The sequence below is a fragment of the Pelophylax lessonae genome (assembly GCF_965119305.1).
Source record: "Pelophylax lessonae genome assembly, chromosome: 11".
Taxonomy (NCBI): domain Eukaryota; kingdom Metazoa; phylum Chordata; class Amphibia; order Anura; family Ranidae; genus Pelophylax; species Pelophylax lessonae.
The window spans coordinates 62,897,727-62,925,127 of record NC_138778.1 but is presented as its reverse complement, the minus strand read 5'-3'; the positions used below and the strand labels follow the sequence as shown (position 1 = coordinate 62,925,127).

The 27,401-nt window shown below is 43.6% G+C and overlaps 1 protein-coding gene across 3 annotated transcripts in view; it reads right to left on the bottom strand.

Moving 5' to 3' along the window:
- LOC309566747 (trinucleotide repeat-containing gene 6C protein-like) overlaps positions 1-27,401 on the bottom strand; it is a 456,012-nt gene that overhangs the window by 77,300 nt on the left and 351,311 nt on the right. For 2 of the 3 annotated variants that reach the window (XM_082272022.1, XM_082272023.1), the window contains one exon: positions 7,835-10,357. In XM_082272022.1, coding sequence (XP_082128148.1) covers positions 7,835-10,357 — 2,523 coding nt within the window. Of the gene's footprint in view, positions 1-7,834; positions 10,358-13,214; positions 13,445-27,401 lie in introns of those variants that run through there. The other variant, XM_082272024.1, reaches the window with a different exon arrangement.

The following is a 27,401-nucleotide window of genomic DNA, read 5'->3' as shown; positions in this document are numbered from 1 at the left end:
GGCAGATTCAGGTAGTTCTTAATAGCATCTCTATTACAAAGTGGCACCATTTATGCACGAAATTCAAAAAATACTTCTAACTTGTAGATAACAAAACTGGAGCTAATTAACAACTATTCTAACTTGGCATACACAGACAGGCAGAGTGTGCCTGTCCATGTACATAGTGTAGCAAAGCAGCATATTCGCTACCCTCTCCCTGCCACTGGCTGTTAAGGACGCGGCAGCAAACCGCCTCCTAGCAACCAGTGATGCCAATGGGGGAGGAGCCTGACAGGAAGGCTGGGAGACCAGATCCACATCAGGTCCGCTCTTACCTTGTAATTTATAACAGGCAGTGGGTGGATTTTACAGGCATGAGCAGGCTATCCACTGGCTAAGGATCCACCCCCACAGCTTGCTGTTAATCACAAAGAGAGCAGACCTGATGGGGAACTAGTGTCTGTGAATCCCCATTGGGCTCCGCTTCCCCAGGCATTCTATGAACCTTCCTGCCTCTGTGCTGCCTGACTGTATGGACACTCCATCCCCAATGCACTTACACACACAGGGAGAGCCCCAGACTCATGAACCGTTCTACAAAAAAGGTACATGAATCAGCCGCCCACACTGACATATCGCATGGAGGCGTGTTGAAATTCTAAAAAGTTTAAGTGTTAATCGCAAGTTGTTTGTCTACCTTGGCCAATGTGGTCCTTGGATTCTTTTCCTGGATAGTTTTACCTGCATATATCATGTAGATAATACACTACAAAAGCGGCTTGGCATATGTAGTGACTTCTAGTGGAATATGCATTACCAGTGGTGGGATACATAAAGTTTTCACTTTTTATTACCAGGGTACAGAAAAAACAACAAACAAAAAACTCCAGAAGTCTCTATTTAAGATGTGCTAGTATACAATGTGTAAAGTACAACGAGGTGTATGCCACCATGCAGACATATTTCCCATTTACAAATTACAGTTTTACCAAGCGCTGGAAACCGCTATACTCCATGCAATCTGACAGGAGAGATGCAACTGCTGTGCGACTTCCCATTCCTCATCTCTGCTGTCCGTTCACAGAAGGCTTGGTATTTTGGGGTTCATATAATACAAAGCTTTTCATGACTAGGCAACACGAGATGAGGGGTGGGCAGATAGGCTTCAGTCGACTCTGCAGCTGCAGGATCTGAAACCCAAAGGTCCAGTGTCCTCGGCGAAGTATAGTAATAGTTGTACTCCTGGAGCTCAGTAAAAAAAAAATGTAAATTTTAAATAAAAAGGAGAAAAGTCCATGAGGTTGCATGCACTCCGCTGGACTTAACCTATAGTAAGTCAACAGATTTTGTCAGCTTCTCAGTGCTCAGACCATACACCGCACACTGCATCAAAATTGATCTGCATGGCTATCATCCCTTTTGTTTACAGTGGTTTAGAAATGAATGACTGTGTGGTTAAGGTATTTTGAGGGGACAGCAAATTTACACTGTTATACAAGCTGTACACTCACTACTTTACATTGTCAACAAAAAAACACTGATTATGAAATGTAATTTCTTCACTGTTGTCACATGAAAAGATATAATAAAATATTTACAAGTTGAGGGTTGTACTCACTTTTGTGAGATACTGTATCTAAAGTCTCAAAGAAAAAGCAACAATAAAGGCCACCACTAATTGATTTAGTTAATAGGGCAGCAAAGAACAGGAATGACACGTGCAGTGCAAAAACAACCAAAGACAATCAACCAGCATTTACCTTTAATCAGATTGCAGCAATATCAAATAATTGATAAATGGCTTCTATTGTATTACATTACTATTCTTTGCATTAAACTAGCCAGGAAGTTATAATTTGGACAGAAAGGTGACAACCCAACATTGCAGACTGGAAGGTTCTTTAAACTATAGGAAAACGTGATAAGACATGCACACGGGCTGAAACCATATTTATAATACAATTCCCATTTTAGAAAGCTTTGGAAGGACACTTAAGCTGACTAAGAATAAAGAGGTAGCATCTTTATAAGCAGATCTACCTTTCTTTAATCCTGCCAGTGCCTGTGTCTGTCACCATGTAGGTGACATTCATACCATGTTCATGTGGCAGCTGGTGGCTTAAAAGGCTAAAATTATTTGGGGCTGAAAAGGGACACTTTTCCTTAAAGTAAAAGTATATTTTAATTTCAGCATGCACATGAGTTATTGCAATGGTTACTTTAATGTATCTTGATGTGGAGTGCACATATTTAAATTCTTGTTCTATACTTTTATGATTTTAAATTGAGATTTGAAGATTACTAACTAGCGGGAATCAGAATCTCTAAAGAGGAATTTAATCTGGCTATCAGAAAGTAAAAGCCAACAGCTACAAGAAAAGAAATCCAGTGTGGTTTTCCTTGCATCATTACAGCTCTTTTCTTCTTTTCCCGTGCCATCATCTTGGACTTGAATTTGGGAGCTGGCACTTTCCGATCACTCGGCCACCCCTACCCACATGCGCAAGGAAAATGTCCTGAAGCCTCCTGGGATGTGTAATGCTTATAAAGGAGGCTGTAACCGGGCTGAGGGCCAAGTTGTCCCCGCCGAGGCAAAGAAACAGGAAGTGGGAGTGGGCTTTACTCAAGAAAGGTAATTTTTCCTAAAAATAAAAAACACCTGTGATTGTGTAACAGGCTAGAGCAGTGGTTCTTAACCTGGGTTCGATCGAACCCCAGGGGTTCGGTAAGTCAGTCTCGTGGGTTCGGCACAGGTCAAGACACACCCGACATAATTCGTGATGACACGCCCCGCTCATTGACTGCAGGTGATCACGCAACATTGCTTGGCCTATCTGTGCTGCAGGGAATTTGGCGCGCCCAGTAGTCGAATTGTAACGTCGTGTGATGGTACGTCGTGTGATTTCTTTCTTAATATTTTAATCCCTTCATACTATGTCGAGCAAAAAAAGAAAGTGGTCGGACGAATATGTACAATATGGATTCACATGTATAACCGAACGTGATGGGAGTCAGCGTCCTAACTGCATGATTTGCAATGCCAAGTTGAGCAATTCTAGTCTAGCACCGGCAAAACTAAGAGAACACTTCCTTAAGCTGCATGGAGATGGAAAATACAAGAACACAACGCTCGCTGAATTCAAGGGGAGGAGAGCCAGATTCGATGAAAAGGCTAGTCTGCCTGTTCTTGGCTTTGTACCCATCAACAAACCGCTCCTCATAGCATTGTACGAAGTTGCTTACCTGATCGCAAAGCAGGGCAAACCACACACCATTGGTGAAACACTCATAAAACCAGCTGTGTTGAAGATGGTGAATATCATGCTGGGAAAGGCGGCTGAAGTTAGGTTATCCCAAATTTTTTTCTTTAATGGTTTTTGTTAATTTTGTGCGCCTATGTATAAATATATACCTATGATTTGAATTTGAAAAAATCATATTTTATTTTTCCAATTAAGAAGGGTTCGGTGAATGCGCATATGTAACTGGTGGGGTTCAATACCTCCAACAAGGTTAAGAACCACTGGGCTAGAGGGAGGATGAAAATGATGGCAAGATTGATTTTTGGGTGAAGGTCTGCTTTAACCCCGATATATTGATCCATTCTGCTATTGAGTTAAGATACACAGAGAAAGCCATGTTTAACAAACCAGCCTATAAAGGACTTGGGCTGTGACAAGCACAATCGTGGTGTAGCACTGACAAGCAGGGCCTATATATGATGGGCAAAGTAAAGGGTTGCTTAAAATATGTATTTAAAAAGGCAAAATCAACAGGGATTCTTAAAGCGGAGTTCCAGTCTAAGAAAAACAATTAAAGGCAGCGGCTACAAATATTATAGCTGCTGACTTTTAATATAAAAAGGACACTTACCTGTCCAGGTATCCTGCTATGTCTGCACCCCTAGCTGATCCGTCCATCCCTTAGTAAGGGAAACCGGAAGTTAAGCCTGTATCCTACTGCGCAAGTGCAAGTCGCGCTGCGTTTTCTGAATGGTACCGCTGTCTTCTACAACACGTGTCTCCCAGAAGGCAGCAGGGAAAAGGAGGAGGGGCCATAAATAACACAGTAACCTTACATGGAAGTGGGTACCAGTTTTTGACAGGTTTCCGCTACCCCCCCCCCCCCAAAAGGTGCCAAGTGTGGCACCGGAGGGGGAGGGGTGGGAAGCAGAGAACCAAAGTTTCCACTTTTGGCTGAAACTCCACTTTAATGCAAGGCATACTTGTAAATGGGGCATTTTGCAATTATGCACAGGAGACTTATCAAGGATTCATGTGATTAGATGTGAAGGGAAGCCCCGTTTAAAGCAAAGGGAGCCTGAAAACGTCCAGTATGTATTTGCAGCCGTTGAGCTACAATTGCTCTTGCAGCAATTAGCAGTGGACGATTGCTCATGGACACCCAATTGCATGAATCTCTGCTTAGTCTCACACAGGAAATTACAAATGGTTCCCATTTGCAGGTGTGAATGGGTCCTAAAGCAAAAGGCAATGTACCAAACTCATTACAAACATTTAGATCATTATATTTCACTTTTGTGACTACAACTTGCACGTTTTTTGTTTTACATACACTGCCTTTTGAATAAGCCGAATAGTTAAAGTGCAGGTAAAATTTCTCTTAAAAGTAGGCATAAAAACTCAGGATACAGCCAAACAGTAATTTCCCAATGCTTCATCCTTGCTTTCCTTCCTAAAGTGGTTGTAAAGGCTGAAGGATTTTACTTTCACGCATTCTATGCATAAGGGTAAAAATCCTTCTGTGTGCAGCTCCCCCCTCAGCCCCCCTAATACTTATCTGAGCCCCAGCTCGATCCAGCGATGTGCACGAGAGCAGCGCCTCTCCTTGATCTCTTTCTCATTACCAGAGACAGCAACGGGAGCCATTGGCTGCCAATCATAGCCAGTGAGCCAACATGGAGAGAGCAAGGGTGGAGCGTAACTGCACTCTGTGATAAATGGAAATACAGAACAGCAGCTCAGGAAAGAGCCTGCTCAGGTACCTCCAAAGCAAACAGCTTGCTATGGGGGCATTAAGCAGAAGGGGTTAGAAGCGCCGGCAAGGGACCCCAGAAAAGGAGGATCTGGGCTACTCTGTACAAAACCACTGCCGGCAAGTATAAAAATTTTTTCTTCAAATTCTGCCTTTAATAACACTTTAAGCAGCCACAGAACAAGCAGAAATCTGTGCCCAGTATTTAAACATCAGATAAAGACCACACTGCTCTGTGGCAATGAGAGGTCCAGAATGCCATCTACAGTCTTGTTCCTAGACTTCCGGGTCGTCAGCAACTTCAGATCATGCGCGGTCTTTCGTATCCGATTTTTCACAGACGTACTGCATACACATTAAACTAAAATTGGACTTCTGGGGACGGGCGATAAAAATTTTGGTGTTTGTCCCTCCGTTTTTTTTTTTAGTTGAAAATGTCGGCATCGGCTGCTGAAAGTTGTGTACACACTAGCCGAAAATCGTACGATTGTACCTCGGACGGGAACTTTCGGCAGATTTTACTTTACACAGAACAGTCTTTATCTACAGCTTACTACAGTGGCATAGGATTTTTTGCTGGTGATGCAATAAGAAGGTACAGTTTGGCTTCACCTTGAGTTTATATTTCCATTATCTGCCTAACCTTTCTATCTCTTCCAATCAGAGAACACCTTGTATTAACTGAAAAAAATACAAGATTGTCTCTGAATGGTGGGATGCTGCTTGAGTGATTCTCTTGTGTTCAGTATACAGATGGCAAGATAATATCTAAAGTTAATCTTCAACATGGATCCTCGTTCACACAGGTGTACTTAATGTGATATTAAAGGCAGATTTATTGATTTAAAAAAATAACAAACGTCATAATTACATACTTTGTGTAGTCGTTCTGCACAGAGCAGCCTGGATCCTCTCTCGGGTCCCCCACCGGCACTCCCAGCCTCTCCTTCCTGTCAAGTACCCACCATACCAAGTAACCTGGGGGCCAGAGCTCCGTGTGGATCCTCTTTCTCGGGTCCCCCGCCGGCACTCCCAGCCTCTCCTTCCTGCCAAGTACCCACCATAGCAAGTAACCTGGGGGCAACAGCTTGCATTCAAACATGGAGCTCAGCTCAGCCCCTCCCCAACTCTTCTCATTCACTTACTGGCTGTAATTGACAATAGCGGGAGTCATTGGCTCCCACTGTTGTCTCAGCCAATAAAGAGTAAGATACCCAGGAAAGCTGCTGCGCTCTGGTGCACATTGCTGGATTGAGATGGGGCTTAGGTAAGTATTAGGGGGGCTGCACAGACGGCAGCTGTGTTTGCGTCTCTGAGCACAAGTCTGTGTATAGGCCCATGCACACAGGTTTCTTTACCTTCATGCATAGAATGCATGAAGGTAAAAAACCTTGGGCCTTTACAACCACTTTAAGCATACACCCGTTTGGTGGCTGTGCAAGGAACACCTATGTGTCCCCAGCAGGCAGTCCCATTCATTTCAATTGGGATGCAGTGCAGCCGCTTTTTGGGTTTCTGAACACACATTGTCTGTATTCAGGGACGAGCAACCATGTACACTCAAACAGATGTCAAACTGGGAGCACCGCTGCGTCCCAAATAACATGGATCAAACTGCCTGCACACGGATGCATCAACACCTGTGAATCCCATACAGGCAAAACACAGCCCTGACATGGGTGTACATTTAAATATGCCCACAAATGAGGCCCAACTCTCAAAAGGGAATTCATTTTATTTAAACCCGCCTGCAATTTCAAGAGCCTTTTCTTTTTACTTTTCCTGTGGTTTTTTTTCCTTCCAGCCCCACCCCTGCCGCCATTCTGACCTAGGCCAGAATTACATGTCTTTAGTCCTGCAGCCTCCGAGGATACTAATGTCACAACTGCTAAGGGGCTGCAACACCAGTCAAACAAAACAGCCAGAGGCAGGGTTAGGGGTGTCATCAGGAGCAGGCTGACTGAGCCTAAAAAAGGCATCCAGCAACTGAGGACCCAGATGGCAGTGAGGGCTCAGGCTAGGTCACCTAAACAGCAGATTACAGTGAGACCATGCTGGATTCACTGTACGGGTGAGTATGTGTTATGAAGATATAGCCCAGCATTACATGTAAGGGCTCTTTCACACGGTCCGCCTCTGTAGGCGGATCCGTGCTGCTCAGCGGGGATCGATCCGCGATCCCCGCTGAGCCGGCGGATGACAGCTCCGTCTCCACTTGCAGTGCGGAGGGGGAGGTGTCACAGCCCCCGATGCTCTCTATGGGGAATCTGATGAGAGCGGACCGCCTGTCCGCTCTCATCCGATCCGATCCCCAGGACAGATGGAAAATAGGGTTTCCATCCGTCCGGATTTCACGGACAGGATCGGATGCGGATGGCAGGGGGTGTCAGCGGACATGTCACCGCGGACATCCGCTGCTCCATAGGGCTGAATGGGGGAACCGATCAGATCCGCCTAAAAAAACTGACAGGCGGATCTGATCGGACCGCCCGTGTGAAAGAGCCCTAACAGATGAGACGAAATAATATAAAAATCAATCAAATCTGCTTGGTGATATACAGTAAATATGACTGAAAGGCAAAAATGATGTAGAAAGAAAGTCAAACACCAAAAACTAACATTCCCAAACATGTAAATAAATATCACCACAAAGAAGGGATGTATTTTAGTTATGTAAAAACAATGGCCTAAAGTTGGCCACTTGCTAAAAGTAACATACAAGAGTAGTAATGTGATGTACCGTAGTTATTTGAACATAAGTGATTCAATGTTATTTTCGATTTTAAACAAAAAGTTTTAAGGAATTGTGTCAGGAAATAAAACTAATGTAAAATACAGTACAGACAAAAAGATTTACCTGGACCAAGTAGTGGGGATCGATTCTGCTGGGCACTTGACTGATGAGGTGGTGGTGGTTCAACCAAACTGGCATTTGAGGGAGTAATTGGGGTGGTGTTGCTTTTAGCTGAGGGACCAGTCGGAACTACTGTGTTGTTCCTATCCCACAGGTTTACAGTTTTACTGTTGTAATTGCTCGGGTCTCCCCAAGCTGAGGTACCATCATCAATTTCCATTTTTCGGCGAATGGACGGTGGTGAAGGTTCTTCCCAACCACTGGGCTCAGAGTTTATGTCTTTCTGTTTAGCTGGCGGAGGTGCTGGCACTGGTCCTCCACCCCACCCAGATCCAGTCTGTTTTACAGATGCAGCTCCTCCCCAACCAGTCACTTCCTGGGGTTTGCTGGCCCAGTTCTGCTGAGGAGATTTCAAAGGTTCCCCCCAACCTGTACCCGAATTAGCCTTGGTGCTTGTGCCATTGCCCCACCCACTGGTCCCAGGCCTTGCATTATCATTCCACCCTGTTGCAGACTTGCCATCCGTGTCCCATCCTGTTCCATTTTTCTTCCCATCCGTAATATGTGCTGGAACAGGTGGCATATCATTCCAGTCTCCACCACCTGCTGTCCAGCCAGTATTCGGTTTCTGTCCTTCTACCCAGCCTTGGGGTTTCGATTTATGAGACTCGCTCCATGTAGGAGATTTCTCCTCCTGATTAGCAGACCCGCTCCAAGCGTGACCACTTTTGGCAGCAGCATTGACAACAGTAGAGCTTGCAGGATCTCCCCATCCCCCTGGACCATTTGGCGCTTTGTTTTCCACCCAGCCTGCATTAACAGAAGCAGATAAAGGTTTGGAGTTGACCCATCCTGATACTGAAGAGGTATTTGTACTGTTCATGATGGACCCTTCACTCTTCCCACCTGAGTTTGAAGGCTGCGTGTTTGTAGTTCCCCAAGCTTCTGTTCCAATATTTTTTCTTTCAGGCCTCTGAAATTCATCAAATTCCCATGCTATATTTTGTTTAACTGGAACCTGTCCCCAACCCGTGTTGGAGAGGACCCTTGGATCAAGATCTTGTCTTGGCAATTGCATCTGCCCCTGATCTGCTATTCCCTTGTCCCCACACTGACTTTCTCCCCCTCTTCCTTCATTTGGATTTCCAGCATTGTCATTACCTCTGTCATTAGATGATGCAGATTTGGCCCTAGAATTAATTTGATCACTTCCCTGCAGTGGAGAATTCTGAATGGTAATACTAGAACTGTCCCACCCTGTTGACCCTTTTCCACCGATGTCATTACCGGAATGCTGGTTTTGAGACTTTCCCCATTCACCATTCATGCTGTTTGTGCCACGACTTGGCTGACCCCAAGGTCCAGAATGCATATTTCCACCATTACCTCTACCCCTACCCCAAGCTAAGACTCCTGGACTAGTAGGTGGTCCTGAATCCCATGCATTTACTACAGTTCCATCTTTTTGCCCTCCATTTTGTTTAGCACTCACAGCTGTACTAGAAGTGTCTCCAGTTTCCTGACTGAACCCAGAACTGCTGTTTCCAGGAGCAGGGCCACCAGGTGATAAACCCCACACTGAACTGCCCGCGCTGTCGCCAACCCCACTAACTTGAGAAACTGAACCATTAGCACCAGGAAGGCTTTGTAGGTGGGGCGGGATGATGCTCCCCATTCCAACAGCCATTCCCCAGTTGGGCAGTCCATTTGCCTGCATTGCATTAATGGGGTTTGGTGAAGAATTCATGGGGTTAGTGTTATTTGGTCCATCAGTGTTAAGGTTCTGAGGTTGTATGCTGAAAGACACATTCTGAGAAGTGGACGTTTGTGGTTCTGTGCTCTCTTGTGACTGCAAATTTCTCCAAGCACCCAAGGTACCTGCAGCATTTCCATTCTGGTTGCCGATATTCTGGCCTATGGCACTGACTGGACTGCAAATGTTGGAAGGATTACCTCCATTCAAAGTTCCTTCATGTCCAAGGACAGGCCAGGCAGCTGGGTTGGCATTAGGGTTAAGATTAATGCCAGCATTTGTGTTGGAAGCACCCCAGCAGTTCTGACTCCTACTCTCTCCAATCATACTGTCCACCTTTCCATCACTACTACTGGAGGAGCAGTGAGCAGTGCCAGAGTTGGAGCCTGAAGGTGCACCCCAAACTCTGGATAAGTTTCCATTCCCATTTGCTCCACCAGCTCCAAGGGCACTCTGGTTAGAAGTGCTTTGGACGAGTGCTCCATTGGTGCCATTATTGCCATTCGATTTCTTTGTATGTCCAGTGAAGGTGCCTTGGGCACTCGTTGTAGCCATGCTACTTTTCTCTGAGCCACAGTTGGAGGCGGAATCAGTGTCTGTAGTACATTCTGAGGCAGATTCAGTCTCAGTTCCCGTAATGGAAGGCCACGCTTCCTTGTCAGTCCTGTCTATTATCACTTTATCCCAGCTATAACTGGTTTCACCTCTGATAGTAGGCTGCGGCCCCCAATAAGAATTTTCATAATGGTCGCCGAGACCACTAAAACCAAGATCTAAAAGTGGGGGGAAAAAAAATAGAAAAAACGAATGTTAATATACTTGCATAGAAGAGAAACACAACTAAAAAAGGGAAAATAAAAAAGTACTAATTTTTTTGGGCAGATCAACATCTACTGAATACAATACCTAAAGTAGTTCATTTAATACAGTCTAAACAACTTCCTCTTAATTTGTGTTTAAGTTCCTATTTCAATAGTATACTGTGCTAAAAGTGCCTAAACTGGTTGTAAACCATTCCATTTTCCCAGTGAAGAGACTATCCTTAGGTGATACACAGATGAAACTAATCCTCCTACATAAGTTGTATCTGTATATCCATCTGCAGTCTTCTCTTCTCTACATCGACTGAAAGTCCTGAATTTAAAAAGCTTGTCAGAGTTCAGAAAAAAAAGGGGACGGAGAGCTGAAGTTACATTCTGCACAGCTCAATACAGAGAGCTCTGAGAGCTGATTGGAGGGAAGAGACACCCCCCCAAGACCGTTTACAGGAACAGAGCTGAGGATGTCAAGGAGGTCCATCCCTGTCACCGTTTTACTCTTGGTGTCAGGAAAACTTGTCAGAAGTGATTTATGCTGACAGCAGAAGAACGAAGCAGCAGAAATAAATGGCACTTAGTGCTTTTAAATGAGACATGTACTCTCTAACAAGGGCTATGTCACGTTCATATTTAATGTCTGAGGTTTACAACCACTTTAAAGCGGAGTTCCACCCTAAAATTATACTTACCTCCATCTTCTTGCTCCGGGTCACCTGAAAAACAAATGGATAATCGCATTTTTTTTTTTTTTTTAATTACCTTGTTTAGAAGAAAATATACTTACCTTACTTCCTCTTCCTCCCCTCGGCGGCCGCGGCGAGTCGTCACTTCCTGGCTTGCAATGATTCCTGGGAGCTGAACGTCATCCCAGGAATCAATGCGCCTGCACCGGCCCCGATGTCACTTCCGGTGCAGGTGCAGTCATACCTTGCTAAACAGCTTCTGGGCATGCCCAGAAGCTGTGCAGGGATGACGCTGCGGCACCGGAAGTGACGGCGGGGCCGGTGCAGTGCATCGTGGGACCTGAAGAAGACGGAAGAGGACACAGAAGAGGATCGCTCTGGCTTCAAGCTGCCCGCACCGGAGATGGCAGCGCTGGACAATACATTTTCAAGGTAAGTATTTCTTCTAAAAAAGGTAAGTGCAACCCGGGACAGATCAGAGGCTAGCCATTGTGGAATGCACTAGCCCTGACTGTCCCGTGGGTATTTTTTTTTTTTTTTTTTTTAATAAAAACTTTACCAGGGTGGAACTCCGCTTTAAATCAGTGTTATTTACCTATCTGGTTTTTGAACATCAGGATTCGATCCAGTAGTCGTATCATCTCTCAGGATGCTACAGAAGTGTTTAGAACATGAGTTTTCACAGTAGATGCAATGGGTTGCAAGATTTATTGCAACAATATACTGGCCAAGATAGCAAGAAACTGCATTTGATCATCAATCTCACATTGGCTGGATGCAAATGTGGTAAAACCCCCATTAATGCCCCGTTTACCAACATCAAAACTTTCAGCTAAATCTACACAGATCCATCAAATAAAATTACAAATGAACGAAGTAACATTATCAGGCAGCTCATAATTCTAAGTGAAAAGAAAAGACAAGCAAATGAAGTTGCACAAATATATAAACAATTTAAATGTAGTCTAGCCCAGGGATCATCCATAAGCACTCCTATACAAACTCCAAAGCTAATCAAGGATCCCAGCATGCCCATCACCCCTCTCCGTGATGCTTTTAGTTGTACTATATAAAGCGATGAGCAAACATGCAGCTTGAGACCGTGTTATTTCCTTCAACATATGTTAGCAGATTAGGCGAGTTTACACGCATTGAATGTACACGCACAAAAATGCACACAAAAACAGAACAAGTCCACGTTTTGCTTACACTGCCAATAGTATTTACGGTTTAATTATTGACAAAGGACAACACAAAAAATGCACGTCACAGCAGATCTTTAATTCGCTACATTTAAATGCATCTATACAGTTAGCCGTGTATGTGCCCTATAACTCTGAAATTTGATTTACAAAAACTCACACCCACCATCACACTACACTGCACATAGGAGGAAAAAATGTTATTTCGTGGACACAAGAAAGTGATGAAAAAGCACACAACGTCCTAAACTCTACAAGTTGAAACATTTATATTTATTTAAGCACCTGCATCTCTCAAAAGTAGTTTTGATTTTGTTCTCATAAAAAAAAAAAAAATAGAAATTTGCAAAAACTTCGAAGGCCACTATAAAAAGTAATATATTAAAGTAATATATTAAGAGAAAAAAAAATGTGAGGTTTCCCGAAATTGCTTTTTCCACAATCTCACATGACCGCAAATAAAAATATGTGGATCAGCTGTTTCGTTACGCTGAAGTTTTGATTACAAAGTATGGGTAAACTTAAGTCGTGTTCAGCAGCAAGTTTTGAGATTTAAGATAGATATATATAGATAGAGAGATATATATATATATATAAAAATCAAAAGTGGCAGACTGTAACAGCCCATGTGATTGGCATGGGAAACCTCATAACAAGCTCACTAAGTCCCAAGCTCCTGCAGAGAACAATCTCTGGGTTTTATTTCTAGTTTTCCCTGCGCCTGAGCGGAGAGGAGCTCAGGCTGTGAGGACGCCATTTTCTAAAGCCTGAACTGGAGCCAAAAAAAGCTCTGAATGCACTGCCTGAGAGACATTATGTAATATGCAGATTTAAAGCGAAGCTAAAAACGATTTGCTAACAATATTTTTTGGCCTCGGGAGAAAGGAAGGGAGGAGAACCGGGGAGGGCTGACAGGGAGTAAAATACCTGAGAAAAGGTGACGCCCAACCATCCTAGGAAACGCTACATTGTGCGCAGAGCTGCCTCTCTCTGCATCTAGGCTTTCAGCTTGAGAATGTTGTTTGTGCAAAGCGTACGTCTCATCCTGTAGCTCTGCCAAGAAAACCTCTATGCAAGACGGTGACCGGACAACCTGCAAGCTCATTTGGGCCTTTTGCTGCACTGGATTTGGAAATGCCCTTACAGCACAGGGAGGATCCCCCTTCTCTCCCCCCTTGCTCTCTCTTCGACAGTCCCTCCCCCCCCAGATTGGGTGAAGGTATCAACAGCCTCAGACTCTTTAGGCTTCGATTATGTAATTGCATCTGACACTAAACCGATCTTCCTTCCTTCTAAATTCTTTCAACTGTCACAAAACATTCTCACTTAAAGACCCTGTTACAATTAACTCCAGAGCTTCTTTTCTTCCCGGTTTGAAAGTCAGCCAAAACAACAGTGGCAGACAGACGATCGGCTACATGCTAACGTGTTTCTTGCTCAACTTCATCTCCCCCTTTACAGTCCCCTATTCCCCCCCCCCCCCTTATTCATATGCTTCCTTTCACAAACAGCCCCAGAGTCAGACATACCAACTGTAGCTAACATTCAGAACAAGGCCCACAAGGTATTACGCACACTGGCTGTCCGCCAACCACTTAATTACTTCCCATCCTCCATCTCGGAACCATACACAAGAACATTAATCAAAGCCAGGGTTGTTTATACATGTGCACAAGAGAATACAAAAAAAAAAAAAAAAACACAACAACAACAACACACACCACAGACTAGGCAGTTGCAAGAACAAATGCATCTGACTGCAATGTGTTATAAACTATTGTTAAAATCAAATAAAAAACATAGCACGAAGGTGCTCAAATAAAAAACTTTGTCCTGGGAAAAAAAAAAAAAAAAAAAAGGTATTCTATAATAATATATATATATATATATATTATAGTCAGGCTTCCATGTACTATATAGCAAACATTTAAAAAAAGGTTGTTCCTACTTTGCTATGTATAGATACCATATATCATTAGCAGTTTTCCAGCTTTTGGTAGACATGACCATGAAAAAAAATTTTGGAAACATACATGTAACAACTAGTAATGAACCACTTATGCGCTGCTATAAGAAGTGGACTGCTCAAACCACTGTAAATAGTGAACTCAAACCACTAAACTAAATCAACAAAAAAAAAAATGGTGTGCTGTTCAAAAAATTGAAAAAGAAATAACCTTAATCTCAAAAGATAAATCTATCTATCATTATATACATAGTATACACACATACACACACATCTCTTTCGCCATCTACACACACACACACACAGGATATAAAAAAGTCTACACACCCCTGTTAAAATGTCAGGTTTCTGTGATGTAAAGAAATGAGAAAAAGATAAATTTCGGAACTTTTCCCACCACCATGTGACCCGTCAACTGTACAACTCAATTGAAAAAGAAACTGAAATCTTTTAGGCTCGGTTCACATTTATGCGATGCGGGAAGGCTGCGAATTTGCAGCCTGTTCCCGCATCGCACACGCACCCCCGGCAGTTCACACTGCCATATGCGATCCGCTGGGGGTGTCAATGTAATCTTAACGACACCCCCAGTTTGATCGCATATCGCAGTGCGATCGTGCAGTTCGCACAGGATCGGATCGCACAAGTGTAAACCGCTGTGCGATCCGATCCTGATGCGGCTGCAAAAATGCCTCCTGTGCGTGTTTGCACCGGGTGCGATGCGAATTTAGCCATACAAACTGTATGGCTAAACTCGCACCGCACAGCTGATCGCATGTAATGTCGGAGCAGTGCGCTCCGACATTACATGCGAACCCGGCACTCGCACAAATGTGAACCAGGTCTTAGGGAGGAGAAGTAAAAAAAAAAAAAAAAAAAAAAAAAAAACTAAAATAAATGTGGTTACATAAGTGTGCACACCTTCTTATAATGAGATATAACTGTGTTCAGAATTAAGCAATCACATTCAAACTCATGTTAAAAAAGGAGTTTGTACACACCTGCCATCATTTAACTTCTTCAGACCTGCGCTATAGCCAAAGTACGGCTACAGCGCGGACTCGAATTTCCGGGAGGCCGTCTTTAAACGCCTCCCAGAGACAGGCTCCCCACGCGCTCCCGCGAGCGCGCAACGGGGAAAATCTGTGTCGGCCGTGTCCCTTGGACACAGCCAATCACAGATCGTGGTAAATGGCCAATCACAGCGGCCATCTACCACGTGATCGACCCATGCAATGAGAGATGATCTCTCATCGCCAGTTCTCCTTCCTCACACAGAGACTGCAGTGTGAGGAAGGAGCAGAGCCGATCAGCCGTTCGGGGACACAGACAAATGTAATCAGGGCACTGATCACCAGTGCCCTGATTACAACAGAGGTAAATACAATACAATGTGCCCACTATCAGTGCCGCAATCAGTGCCCACAATCAGTGCCCATAATGCTGCCAGTCAGTGCCTGCTCATCTAGGCACTGATGAGGACTGGCAGCACTATGGGCACTGAGTGTGGGCACTGATGGTGCTGCCCAACAGTGCTCATCAGTGCCACCCATCAGTGTCCATCAGTGCCACCCATCAGTGTCCATCAGTGCCCAGCAGTGCCACCTCTGTGCCCAGCAGTGCCACACCTCAGTGCCCAGCAGTGCCACACCTCAGTGCCCAGCAGTGCCACCTCTCAGTGCCCAGCAGTGCCACCTCTCAGTGCCCAGCAGTGCCACCTCTCAGTGCCCAGCAGTGCCGCCTCTCAGTGCCCAGCAGTGCCGCCTCTCAGTGCCCAGCAGTGCCGCCTCTCAGTGCGGCATATTAGTACCTCCTCATCAGTGCCACCTCATCAGTGCCCATAAGTGCCACCTCATCAGTGCCCATCAGTGCAGCCTATCAGTGCAGCCCATCAGTGCCCATCAGTGAAGGAGAAAAATGTATTTATTTTCAAAATTTACTGACAGAAAATAAACACTTTTTTTTTTTAATTTTCTGTATTTTTTCTTTTATTTTTGTAAGAAATAAAAAAGCCAGAGATGAATAAATACCACCAAAAGAAAGCTCTATTTGTGTGAAAAAAATGATAAAAATTTCATATGGGTACAGTGTAGCATGACCGCGCAATTGTCATTCAAAGCGTGAAAGTGCTGAAAGCTGAAAATTGGCCTGGATAGGAAGGGGGTGAAAGTGCCCGGTAGCCAAGTGGTTAAAGCGCCTACGATTAACCCCAAATATAAGTTCAGCTGTTCTAGTAGGTTTTTCCTGACATTTTCTTAAATCGCATCCTACAGAAAAGCCATGGTCCGCAGAGAGCTACCAAAGCATCAGAAGGATCTCAGACAGGAAAAGAGTACAAAAGAATTTCCAAGGCATTAGATATACAATGGAACACAGTGAAGACAGTCATCATGTTGAGAAAATATGGCACAACAGTGGAATTACCAAGAACTGGACGTCTCTCCAAATTTAATTAAAAGACGAGAAGAAAAAACAGTTCAGGGAGGCTGCCAAGAGGCCTAAAGCAACAATAAAGGAGCTGCAGGAATTTCTGGCAAGTACTGGCTTTGTGGTAGAAGGAACAACAATCTCCCATATTCTTCATATGTCTAGGCTATGGGGTAGAGTGGCAAGACGGAAGCCTTTTCTTAAAAAAACATCCAAGCCCGACAAAATTTTGCAAACACACATCTGAAGTCTCCCAAAAGAATGTGGTAAAATGTGTTCTGGTCTGAAGAAACCAAGGTTGAACTTTTTGGCCATAATTCCAAAAGATATGTTTGGCGCAAAAACAACACCATACCCACAGTGAAGCATGGTGGTGGTAGCATCATGCTTTGGGGCAGTTTTTCTTCAGCTGGAATAGGGGCCTTGGTCAAGGTAAAGGGATTTTTCAACAGTTTCAAATACCAGTCAATATTGACACAAAACCTTTAGGCTTCTGCTAGAAAGCTGAACATGAAAAGGAATGTCATCTTTCATCATGACAATGACCCAAAGCATACATCCAAATCAACAAAGCAATGGCTTCACCAGAAGATGATTAACATTTTGGAATGGCCCAGCCAGAGCCCAGACCTAAATTGGATCGACATGTGTGGTTAGTTTTGTTCCGAATAAATAAATCTGACGCATTTTTTGTTATTCGGATATATCTGAATACCTAAATTACAGTATTTAAGTTCACTGAATGCTCCGAATAACTAAACAAAATTCGTCCGAATTTCACAAAATCGAATCAAATTCAACATCAAATTCCAGTCAAATTCGAACTGTAGACATATTTCTGAAATCTGTGAGATGTGTGCATAGCAAATCCGCATACACATGAAATAAATGGTATAAGCATTCACATTTCTTCTGTAATCATAAAGTCCACTTTAAGACCCGGTTCACACTTCTGCGTGTGCCGGGTTCGCATGTCATGTCGGAGCGCACTGCTCCGACATGACATGCGATCAGCTATGCGGTGCGAGTTTAGCCATACAGTTTGTATGGCTAAATTCGCACCGCACCCGCAGCAAAGACGCACAGGAGGCATTTTTGCTGCCGCATCAGGATCGGATCGCACAGCGGTTCACACTTGTGCGATCCGATCCTGTGCGAACTGCACGATCGCACTGCAATATGCGATCAAACTGGGGGTGTCGTTAAGATTACATTGACACCCCCAGCGGATCGCATATGGCAGTGTGAACTGCCGGGGGTGCGTGTGCGATGCGGGAACAGGCTGCGAATTCGCAGCCTTCCCGCATCGCAATAGTGTGACCCGAGCCTAAGAGAGTCTTGTGATAAACATATTATAGTGTCCATCCACAAAAACAACCTGAGGAAGTCGAGTGACAACACGCCTGTCATTTTAGTTCTAAAAAGTGTCAAAAAGAAATTTGTGCTTTTCTCCTGCATTTTGACAATAATTCTCATCTTCAGACATGAAAGTTGAAGGTTTGACACCTATGCAGACTTCTGCCACCAAACATCACTAGTACAGAGCAGTTGAATGCGACTAATTACGGCTAGCTATACAAAATGTAGTTTCTAAAGCTGGAAACAATGGAAGAATCTGCCTCCACATGCTTGTCTGCATCCTGAATGGATAATAATCCCAGATACCTCAAAACAGGCTTGGGGTGTGCAGGGAGACATCAGGAAAGAAGATCGAGGAAGTAATTCTCAATGCTTCTTCTGAGAGTGTGTCCAGGGGAACCAAGTCAAACTGGAGCTCAACACTTTTTTTAAAACCTATTGATTGCTGTATTACGTACAATGCCACAATTTATACATAAAGTCTTATAAAAAGTTCTTAATAGGCTTTTAAATAAAACCTATTGCTGTTAGTAATCGGTTTTATCTGGGAACACCTAATCCCTAACTTGTGAATCTAAGTCAGGCATTCCTAATTCCACCCATAAAGTCTGGAACACAACCTTTTTTTGTCAGATGAATTTTCTTGAAAAATTAACAGAAAGGCACCAGAGCACATCGACACGTAAAACAGGTGAGTCCCGGTTCACATATGTGCGATGACAGATATCGCATGTGGTTTGGAGTGCACTGCTCTGAAAACCACATGCGATGTCTGTGCGATGCGAATTCAGCCATACAGATTGTATGGCAGAATTTGCATCGGATTCAGAATTCTCACAAGACCCTTTTTTGGGTTCGCACCAGAATCGGATTGCATGGGTGTTCACACCTATGCGATCCGATTCATGTCCGAACTGACCGTTAGCACTGCAATATGTGAACTGGTCTGGGGGTGTTGTAAACTTTGTATTGACACTCCCAACGATTCGCATATGGCAGTGTGAACTGCCTGCAAGTTGAATGAGATGTGGGAACCCGCAGTGGATTCCGCAGGGTTCCCGCATCCCATATGTGTGAACAGATTACGTGATCATGTGAAATACAAAGTGAAGTGCAATCCACAAAAAAAAAAAAAAACATGGCAACGGGCATGGATGAGGATTTTGAAACCCAACCCACACTATTACTCAGCACTGTGACTCATTTACACTAGCGGTAGGGGGCGGTAATACCATAAGGCTGAGCTTTGCTTTTTTGGTTTACATCCCCCCTTCCCCCTAGATGTTCCTTTGCTGCAAAGGAAGTAGAGGGATGTATATATATATATATATATATATATATATATATATATATATATATATATATATATATATATATACACATACATATACACACACACACACACACACACACATACCAAAGCATCACAATCACATTCAGCAGGCAGTACCACCCACTAAACGGAGACGCCAGGTGACGGCGCTAGTGTGGGGCTCAAGGGGTTAAAGCTGGCAGTGGGGAGGCTATACAATGCTTCCTCACCACCTGCCAAAGGCTCTTTGAAGAGCGATCCTAAACCAAGTCACTCCTCAAAAAGCAATTCTAGTGTAAACTAGCCTTTCCAATGAAAATAGGAGAGGAAGCAAGGAAGGGGGGGGGGGGGGGGCAGGTGTTCCCAGACTAAAAGATCTTGCATACAGTCCTGTACCACGAAGGTAATGCCCACCAAGAAGGAAAAAAGAAACACCCACAAATGATGAAGAAATGAGCACGCACACCCACCAAGCTCATTCTGCAAGAAATGACGGACCAAAGGGAGACCCAATAGCTTTAAGAGGCGAGCCAAGGGCGCAACTCCAAAGTAGAGTGAAATTTAATTTATAGTGAGCTGCTCGGGAATGAAGTGCAGGGGGCGCCAGAGAGTCGGCCTGTAATATTTGGCAAGAAGAGGATATTCAAAGTAATATCTCTATGGAAGTCAAAAGGCAGTGGTAAACTTTTCAGAAACGAAAAAAGGGAAGGCCAGTGTTCAGCTTAAACAAAGTCAATCTCTACACAAAAACACAATTAAGCACAAAGTCAATATTTCAGATTACTTCAGCAGCGCACACAAAGACTTCTACCTATAGAAAGAGCAATCCAAATTTATGATCAGTGTAGACGGGTAGTCTCATGGATAAGACCCACTGGCAATACATAAAGCAGGCCAAGCTCTGCTGCTGCAGTCAATCCTTCTAAGAAAACTCACTGCTATAGCCTAGATCGCCTGCCTTGGCCTTTTTATTTGCAGTCTTGTCAAAATTTCCATCTTTTTTCTGCCTCTTCAGAAGAAGTGGGAAAGTCAAACTATTTCCTTCAATAATAAAAGCCTTGTGACTAGGATCAACGTAGCAAGTTTGGTGCCAAAATACAAACCAGAAAATCAAACGCTTTTCTTTTTTCCCTTCTTAGTCTTTTGAGAAAAAAAAAAAAAAGGAGGGCTCTATGCATAGCTTGTATCTAAAAATGACCACATAACCTTCTTATAATTGTTGAATAATTCAAATCTTTTCAGCCTTAGCTGTAAAGGAAATTGCTTTTCATGGTGTCTCTACGACAGTAAAGAAATCCGTAAATTTTAAATGTTTGTGTGTGGCCACTTCGCTCAAGATGTATTTCAGTTCTTTCAGGTTTATAAGGCGTGTTGTCAATGAGCATTAGGCCTCATTCACACTGGCATATTACAGCTACACCCTTTCGAGAGCAGCGTTTGCCTGCACAGGGATGTATAAATGTTCTGTGCATCCCCACATAGGCAATCCCATTCATGTCAGTTGGGATGCCATTGCTACTCCCAATTTGACTGCAGTGCACTGCCATGAATGCAGAGAGTGTGGAGTTGGGCCGTGTAAGCGCAAAACTATCAAACTGTGAGCATCGGCTGTGTCCCAACTTACATTATGTGACTGCCTATGCGGAGATGCATAGGACACCTTTATATCCCCTTGTGGGAAAAATAGGACCCTCGTCGGGGTGTAAGCAGAGTATGCCTGTGTGACCGAAGGGCAAATGCAGCATGCTTCTATATGTATGTATGTGTATATGTGGTATGTATGAATGAATGAATGCATGCATGCATGTATGTATGTGTAATTAGTTTGAGACACTTGAGATCATTCAGAGTACATTGACAGATACATCTGACCAGCTCCAACACATCCCTTCTGAGGATTGGTGACCAGAACTGGACCGAATACACCAGATGTAGTCGGACCAGTATTTTAGAAAGTGGTAGGGTTATAGTTTTATCTCTGAAATATATCACCTTCCTTATGCATGCTAATATTCTGCCGGCTTTGGCAGCTGCAGCTTGACATTGCATGCTATTTCTAAGTCTATCTTCCACTAAGACTCCCAGATCTTTCTCCATTTTTGTTTCCCCCCTTAACCACTTTAAGACCAGGCCTATTTTTGACCCTGGGTGTTCACAAGCTAAAATCTGTTTTTTTTTTTTGCGGTATCTATACATAGCAAAGTAGGAACAACCTTTTTTAGATGTTTGCTATAGTCAGGCTACCATGTACTATATATATATATATATATATATATATTTTTTTTTTTTTTTCCCCAGAGACCCTATAGAATAAAATGGAGATCGTTGCAATATTTTTTTATCACACCATATTTGCGCAGCGGTCTTCCAAACGCAATTTTTTTGGAAAAAAATTCACTTTTTGGAATTAAAAAAATAAGAAAACAGTAAAAGGTAGCCCAATTTTTTACCATAATGGGAAAGATAATGCTATGTCGAGTAAATAGATACCCAACATGTCATGCTACAAAATTGTGCACGCTCGCGGAATGGCGACAGAAACTTTGGTACTTAAAAATCCCCATAGGCGACACTTTAAAAATTTCTATAGGTTACCAGATTAGAGTTAGAGGAGGTCTAGGGCTCAAATTATTGCTCTCGCTCTAACGATCGCGGCGATACCTCACGTGTGGTTTGAACACAGTTTACATATGTGGGCTAGACTTGCATATGAGTTCGCTTTTGTGTGCGAGCTAATGGGGACAGGACGCTTTAATTTTTTTTCCCTATTTATTTTATTTATTATTTTTGATTTGTACACAGTTTAACCATGACAGGTCCTCTTTATTGTGAGATCTGGGGTCAAAATGTCCTCGGATCTCACAAGTACACTAACAAAAAAAAAAAAAAAAAAATCAGCTCTTTAAGGATCTGGGACCGGATTGTTTTCCCCGCTGCCGGCGTGTCCGGTAAGCAGGGAAAACAGCCGGGAGGCGGAGGAGGCACGCGTGATCCCGCGGTGAATCCGCCGCTGGCCCACCCTTACCTGAAAGCCGATCGCCCGCCGTTTTTGAAAATACCGGGGTTATGGCAACTATCTGCTGCCATAATCCCTGTATTTAGCGTCAAAGTGATGATGTACATCTGCAGTGGGAGGTCGGTAAGTGGTTAAAGTGTATTGTGCGTTTATGTTTTTAGTACCCAAGCGCAATACCTTACACTTCTCAACATTAAACCTCATTTGCCACATAGTTGCCCACTCTTATTTTGTTCAGGTCATTCTGAGATTGAGCTAATGATCCCGTCCTCAATGCTATTTATGAATAAATTGAACAAAATTGGTCAAAGGACTGAGCCTGGGGGACCCCACTTACCACCCCAGACTAAGTGAGTATGCGTCATTACCACCCTTTAACTATTTTCGTATCCAAAAGCAACCTTGTGGTCGATGCCTGCAGACCTTATTTTATAAATTAAGCGTTTGTGGGGACCTGTATCAAATGCCTTAGCAAAATCCAGGTACACCACCATCCACAGGTCTCCCCCTATCTAGCTCACCTCCTCGTAGAATGTTAACAGATTGGTTTGACAAGAATGCTCTTTTGTAAACCCGTGCTGATTACTGCGGATGATGTTGTTCACTTTAGCAAACTCTTGGATATAGTCCCTTATCATCCCTTCTAGAAGTTTACATACTATTGATGTCAGGCTGACTGGCCTATAATTTTCCAGGATATGCCTCTGCCCTTTTTTGAATATTGGTATCACGTTAGCTTTCCTCCAGTCACCTGGTACAGTTCCTGTCAAAATACGATCTGCAAAGATCAGGACCAGTGGTCTAGATCTAACCTTACTAAGTTCTTTGAGTACTCTCAAAGCTGAACTTCTGACTGCTGCCACTTGACCTCCTAAACTGTATCAACATGCTTCATGCTGCTTCGGTTTTCCCACTGACCTTAAGGAGTTCTGGAGTAGATCTGATGCAAACTAAAGTCTGTCCATATAAGTCCCAATATTAGAGCGTTGCAACAGACCTTTTTCAAGGAAGTCAGGTAATGGACAGCAAATTGGCTTCTCTCCCATGCAGGAAAACTAGGTACAAGTGTTAACTGGTTGTAACCCATGCAAGGCTGAGCAAATGTTGGGATCAATTACTAAATTACGCCATAAAATTACAACTTTACTACTGTCAATGAAAAAATATTTTTTCCTGGGTCTTATGAAGTGCCTAAAGCGGTTCCTGGGCTTTAAATATAATTGATTGGTTTGCACAAAAGTTATCGCATCTACAAAAACTATGGGATATTTTTACGGCATTTTTCACTAGTTATGGCGGTGATCAGCAATTTTTAGCGGGGCCTGGACATTGCAGCAGACAAATCGGACACCTGACACTGTTTGGGGACCAGTGACATTATCACAGTGATCAGTTGTAAAAATATGCACTGCTACTCTGACATTGGCAGGGAAGGGGTTAACATCAGGGGCAATCGAAGGGTCAAATGTGTCCCTAGGGGGTGCTTGTTAACTATGTGGGGAATGTTTAGCAGGAACACAAGACCTCCATCTTCTCCCTGGACAGAATGGCAATCTGCCTTGTTTACATAGGCAGACGGACATTCTGCCTCTCTCGGGAACGATTGGCAGGTCCAATCACAGCAGGAGCGGGTCACTGGCGGCACGCACTACAGATCAGGAAGAAGATGCAATGTACAGGTATGTCATTTCACGCAGCCGGGCCCCCCGCCACAGTAAATGTGCGGTAGGCGGTCCGGAAGCATATAAAGAGGAGCTCAACCCAAAAGGCAAAGTTCCGCTTCTTTGCACCCTCTATTGCCACATTTGGCACTTTTTGGAGGGGAGGGGGTATCTGGTTGACAGGTACCCACTCCCACTTGCGGTGATCTGAGCTGGAATTACGCCTCCTCCCTCCTGGGACATCACAGGTCCCAGAAGACCACAGGGCCATTGACAAGGCGCAGCGCAGCTCGCACATGTTTAATAGGAAACTGGCTTTGAAGCCACAAGGCTTTACTTCCTGTTCAAATTATTTGCTATGCCAATGCCTGCACCCAAAGCAGATCGAAGAATCTGTTCGGGTGAGGACATCGCTGGATCCCTGGACAGACAAGTGTCCTTATATTAGAAGTCAGCAGCTACAGTATTTGCACATTTTTGGAAGGGGGGGAGGGGGGAGCCTGGAGCTCCAGAAAACCTAATTTTGGACTGCTTCCTTTAAGTGGATTACTACAAACACCAACATGTTTGCACTATCTTATTGCAACTCAGCACTGCCCTGTAGATATAAAATACTTGATTCACAGTTTTTAAATAAAATCGGTAATGTACGGAATACGTATTTTCCACCACACACTGTAGAGCAAAGCTGTGTACGCACAACCTGCCGGCTTACAGTCTTCTACACGGTTAGGCTCTTGGCCAAACTAAAGTCAGGGGAATGCTGAATTCAGGTCTGAAGTAGGTTTTTTTTTTTTTTCTTGGGAGTAGATGAATTTCCTTTGTTCTAGCTGCGATGAACCAAAAAAAGATTTAATCAGGCACTGCAAGATGACTGCACATTCAGTACCTTGCGAAAGTATTCACCCCTTCTGTGGTTTCCGTTTTTTTTTTTTCTACTATTACAAACTGGAATTAAGACCTCACCTTAGATTGTAAGCTCCTTGAGGGCAGGGACTGATGTGAATGTGCAATGTATATGTAAAGCGCTGCGTAAATTGACAGCGCTATACAAGTACCTGAAATAAATAAAATAAATATATGTACACTGGACGTTTTTAATGTTGCTCCTAGGGGCGGGGGCGTCTGGAGATTTTTTTTCCTGTCTCTAAACGCCTCTGCATGTTAGCTGATGTGTCCATGCACACAGATGTTTAGAGGTAGGGGTATTTACAGGCAGTCAAAAAAAAAAAAAAAAAAGAATAAACACGTTACCCATGTAAATGCACCTTAATGCTACACACATTTTGCCTTCATTGGGCAAAAAAAAAAAAAAAAAAGTCTATTTTGGCCAAGTAAATTATTTTACGGTGCACTTGAGAAAGAAGTGCGCACGCCCTGAGAGGCTACTGCGCACACTCGGAAATGCGTTGTGCGATTGGCTGCTGGATCTGTCACGCTGGGCTCCCCTGTCTGTCGGCGCCTGGATGTACTGAGGAGCAGGGCGCCCTTCTGGAGCTGCTGGCCATCCTACCAATCGGTCTCTCGGCTCACCAGGCGTCTCCCTGAGGAACAGAACACCTTCCTGAAGCCGATGGCCTTCCTACTATCTGGTCTCTTGGCCCTCTAGACATCTCCCTCCTTCGTCATCCCCTGCACCACCTCTTGGAGCCACAACACCCCTGTGTTCCTGCAGACCACCTAACAGAGGAGCTATTTTATACTGTTTTAAATGTGAGCAGTTTTCCTGTACCTGCCTTACCCTTTTAATTTAACTGTTAACACTTAGTGTCCATTCACACTATTGCGACTTGTCAGGCGACTTGTCAGCCTGACAAGTCGCGGTCCATGCAGTGCTACAGGACCCATTCTAATAGGAGTGACACAAGTCGCTCCGACTTAGAAAAAGGGTCCTGTACTACTTCGGGGCGACCTCGGAGCGACTTGCATAGACATTCATTATATGAAGTCCGTACAAGTCGCACCGAAGTCGCGGTGCACGCGACTTCACAGGTCGCCCCCCGAAGTTGGAGCGACCTAGTGTGAACCGAGACTTAGAGGCGCTCTGCTTTTTGTTTTTATTTCCATCAACACAATTGATGGGGGAATCTAGCAATTTTCTTACCTTCCACCCACGGTCAAAAGAAAGAAAATTGCATAATGTATGGCTTGCATTAGATGTTCTTAAATTATAGACCAGAATGTATGTAAAAAGGATTCGGAGGGCAGATCAGATTATAATACTCTATAATCCTTAACATATAACATTTCACAGAATTAACCAATAAAACAATCTTGGGTTATGTTTTATATTATTAGTAACATACCAGCAAGAAGTATTAGTTACAGAACACCTCTGTTCCATTAAAGCTTAAAGCAAACAAAAGATTCAAACAGGAGGCTGTAGCTCTGTGATGAACGGTCACACTGCATTCTGGCAAAGCCTGCAACCTTCCCTAGTTACAGATTTCAATTTCACCAACATCAGCAGTTAGTAAGACTATACAAGCTGCACAGTCCTCCCCCTCGTCTTCCTACCATATTAACCACCATGAATTAATTCATGACCATGTCAGCAGATGAAATTCAATACGAACAAAACGGCAAAACACAGCAGCATTATGAAAACTTAAAATACAAAAACAGAACTTTAATACATGCACAAGCAAACAATTCTAATTCGAGGCAGAGCATGGGAACCTACAGAAAATAGAAGTAGCTTTAGTACAATATAAACACGTTAAAAAAAAAAAAAAAAAAAAAAAAAAAAGCACAACAACATGCAGGTAAAGAGTAAGGGCTCTTTCACACGGGCGCTCCGTATATCCGCAAATCATCCTATTTTTTTGCGGATGATTTAGGGACACAATGCAAGTCAATGGCATTGCGGATGTCAGCGGAATACCATCCGCTGACATCCGATTTTCTTCCTTTCAGTTCTGTTCCGTTTTTTGGAACGGACCAGAACCCTATTTTTCCTCCATTCAAAAAACGGAAAGGAAGCAAAATCGGATGTCAGCGGTGTCATCCGCTGACATCCGCAATGCCCATAGACTTACATTATGTCTGTATACCATCCGCAAACGAATGGGATGATATGCGGACATACGGAGCGGATGACACAAATGTCATCCGCTCCGTGAAAAAAAAAAAAAAAAAGTGCTGGATCACAATGCGGGCCGCTCTGTGTGAAAGAGCCCCAACAAAAAAAGGACATATGCATCAAGTTTCACTTCTCAATTGTTTTATTGTGAGTGTTTAAAACTTTGTGTACATCATGTAGCCCACATAAATACATTAGAATCATTTTCAAATATCCCCATATGCATTTTTTCCTTTATACTACCTACCTGTGTCTACAATTCATTGAGTTATATTAGGTCTCTCTAAAATT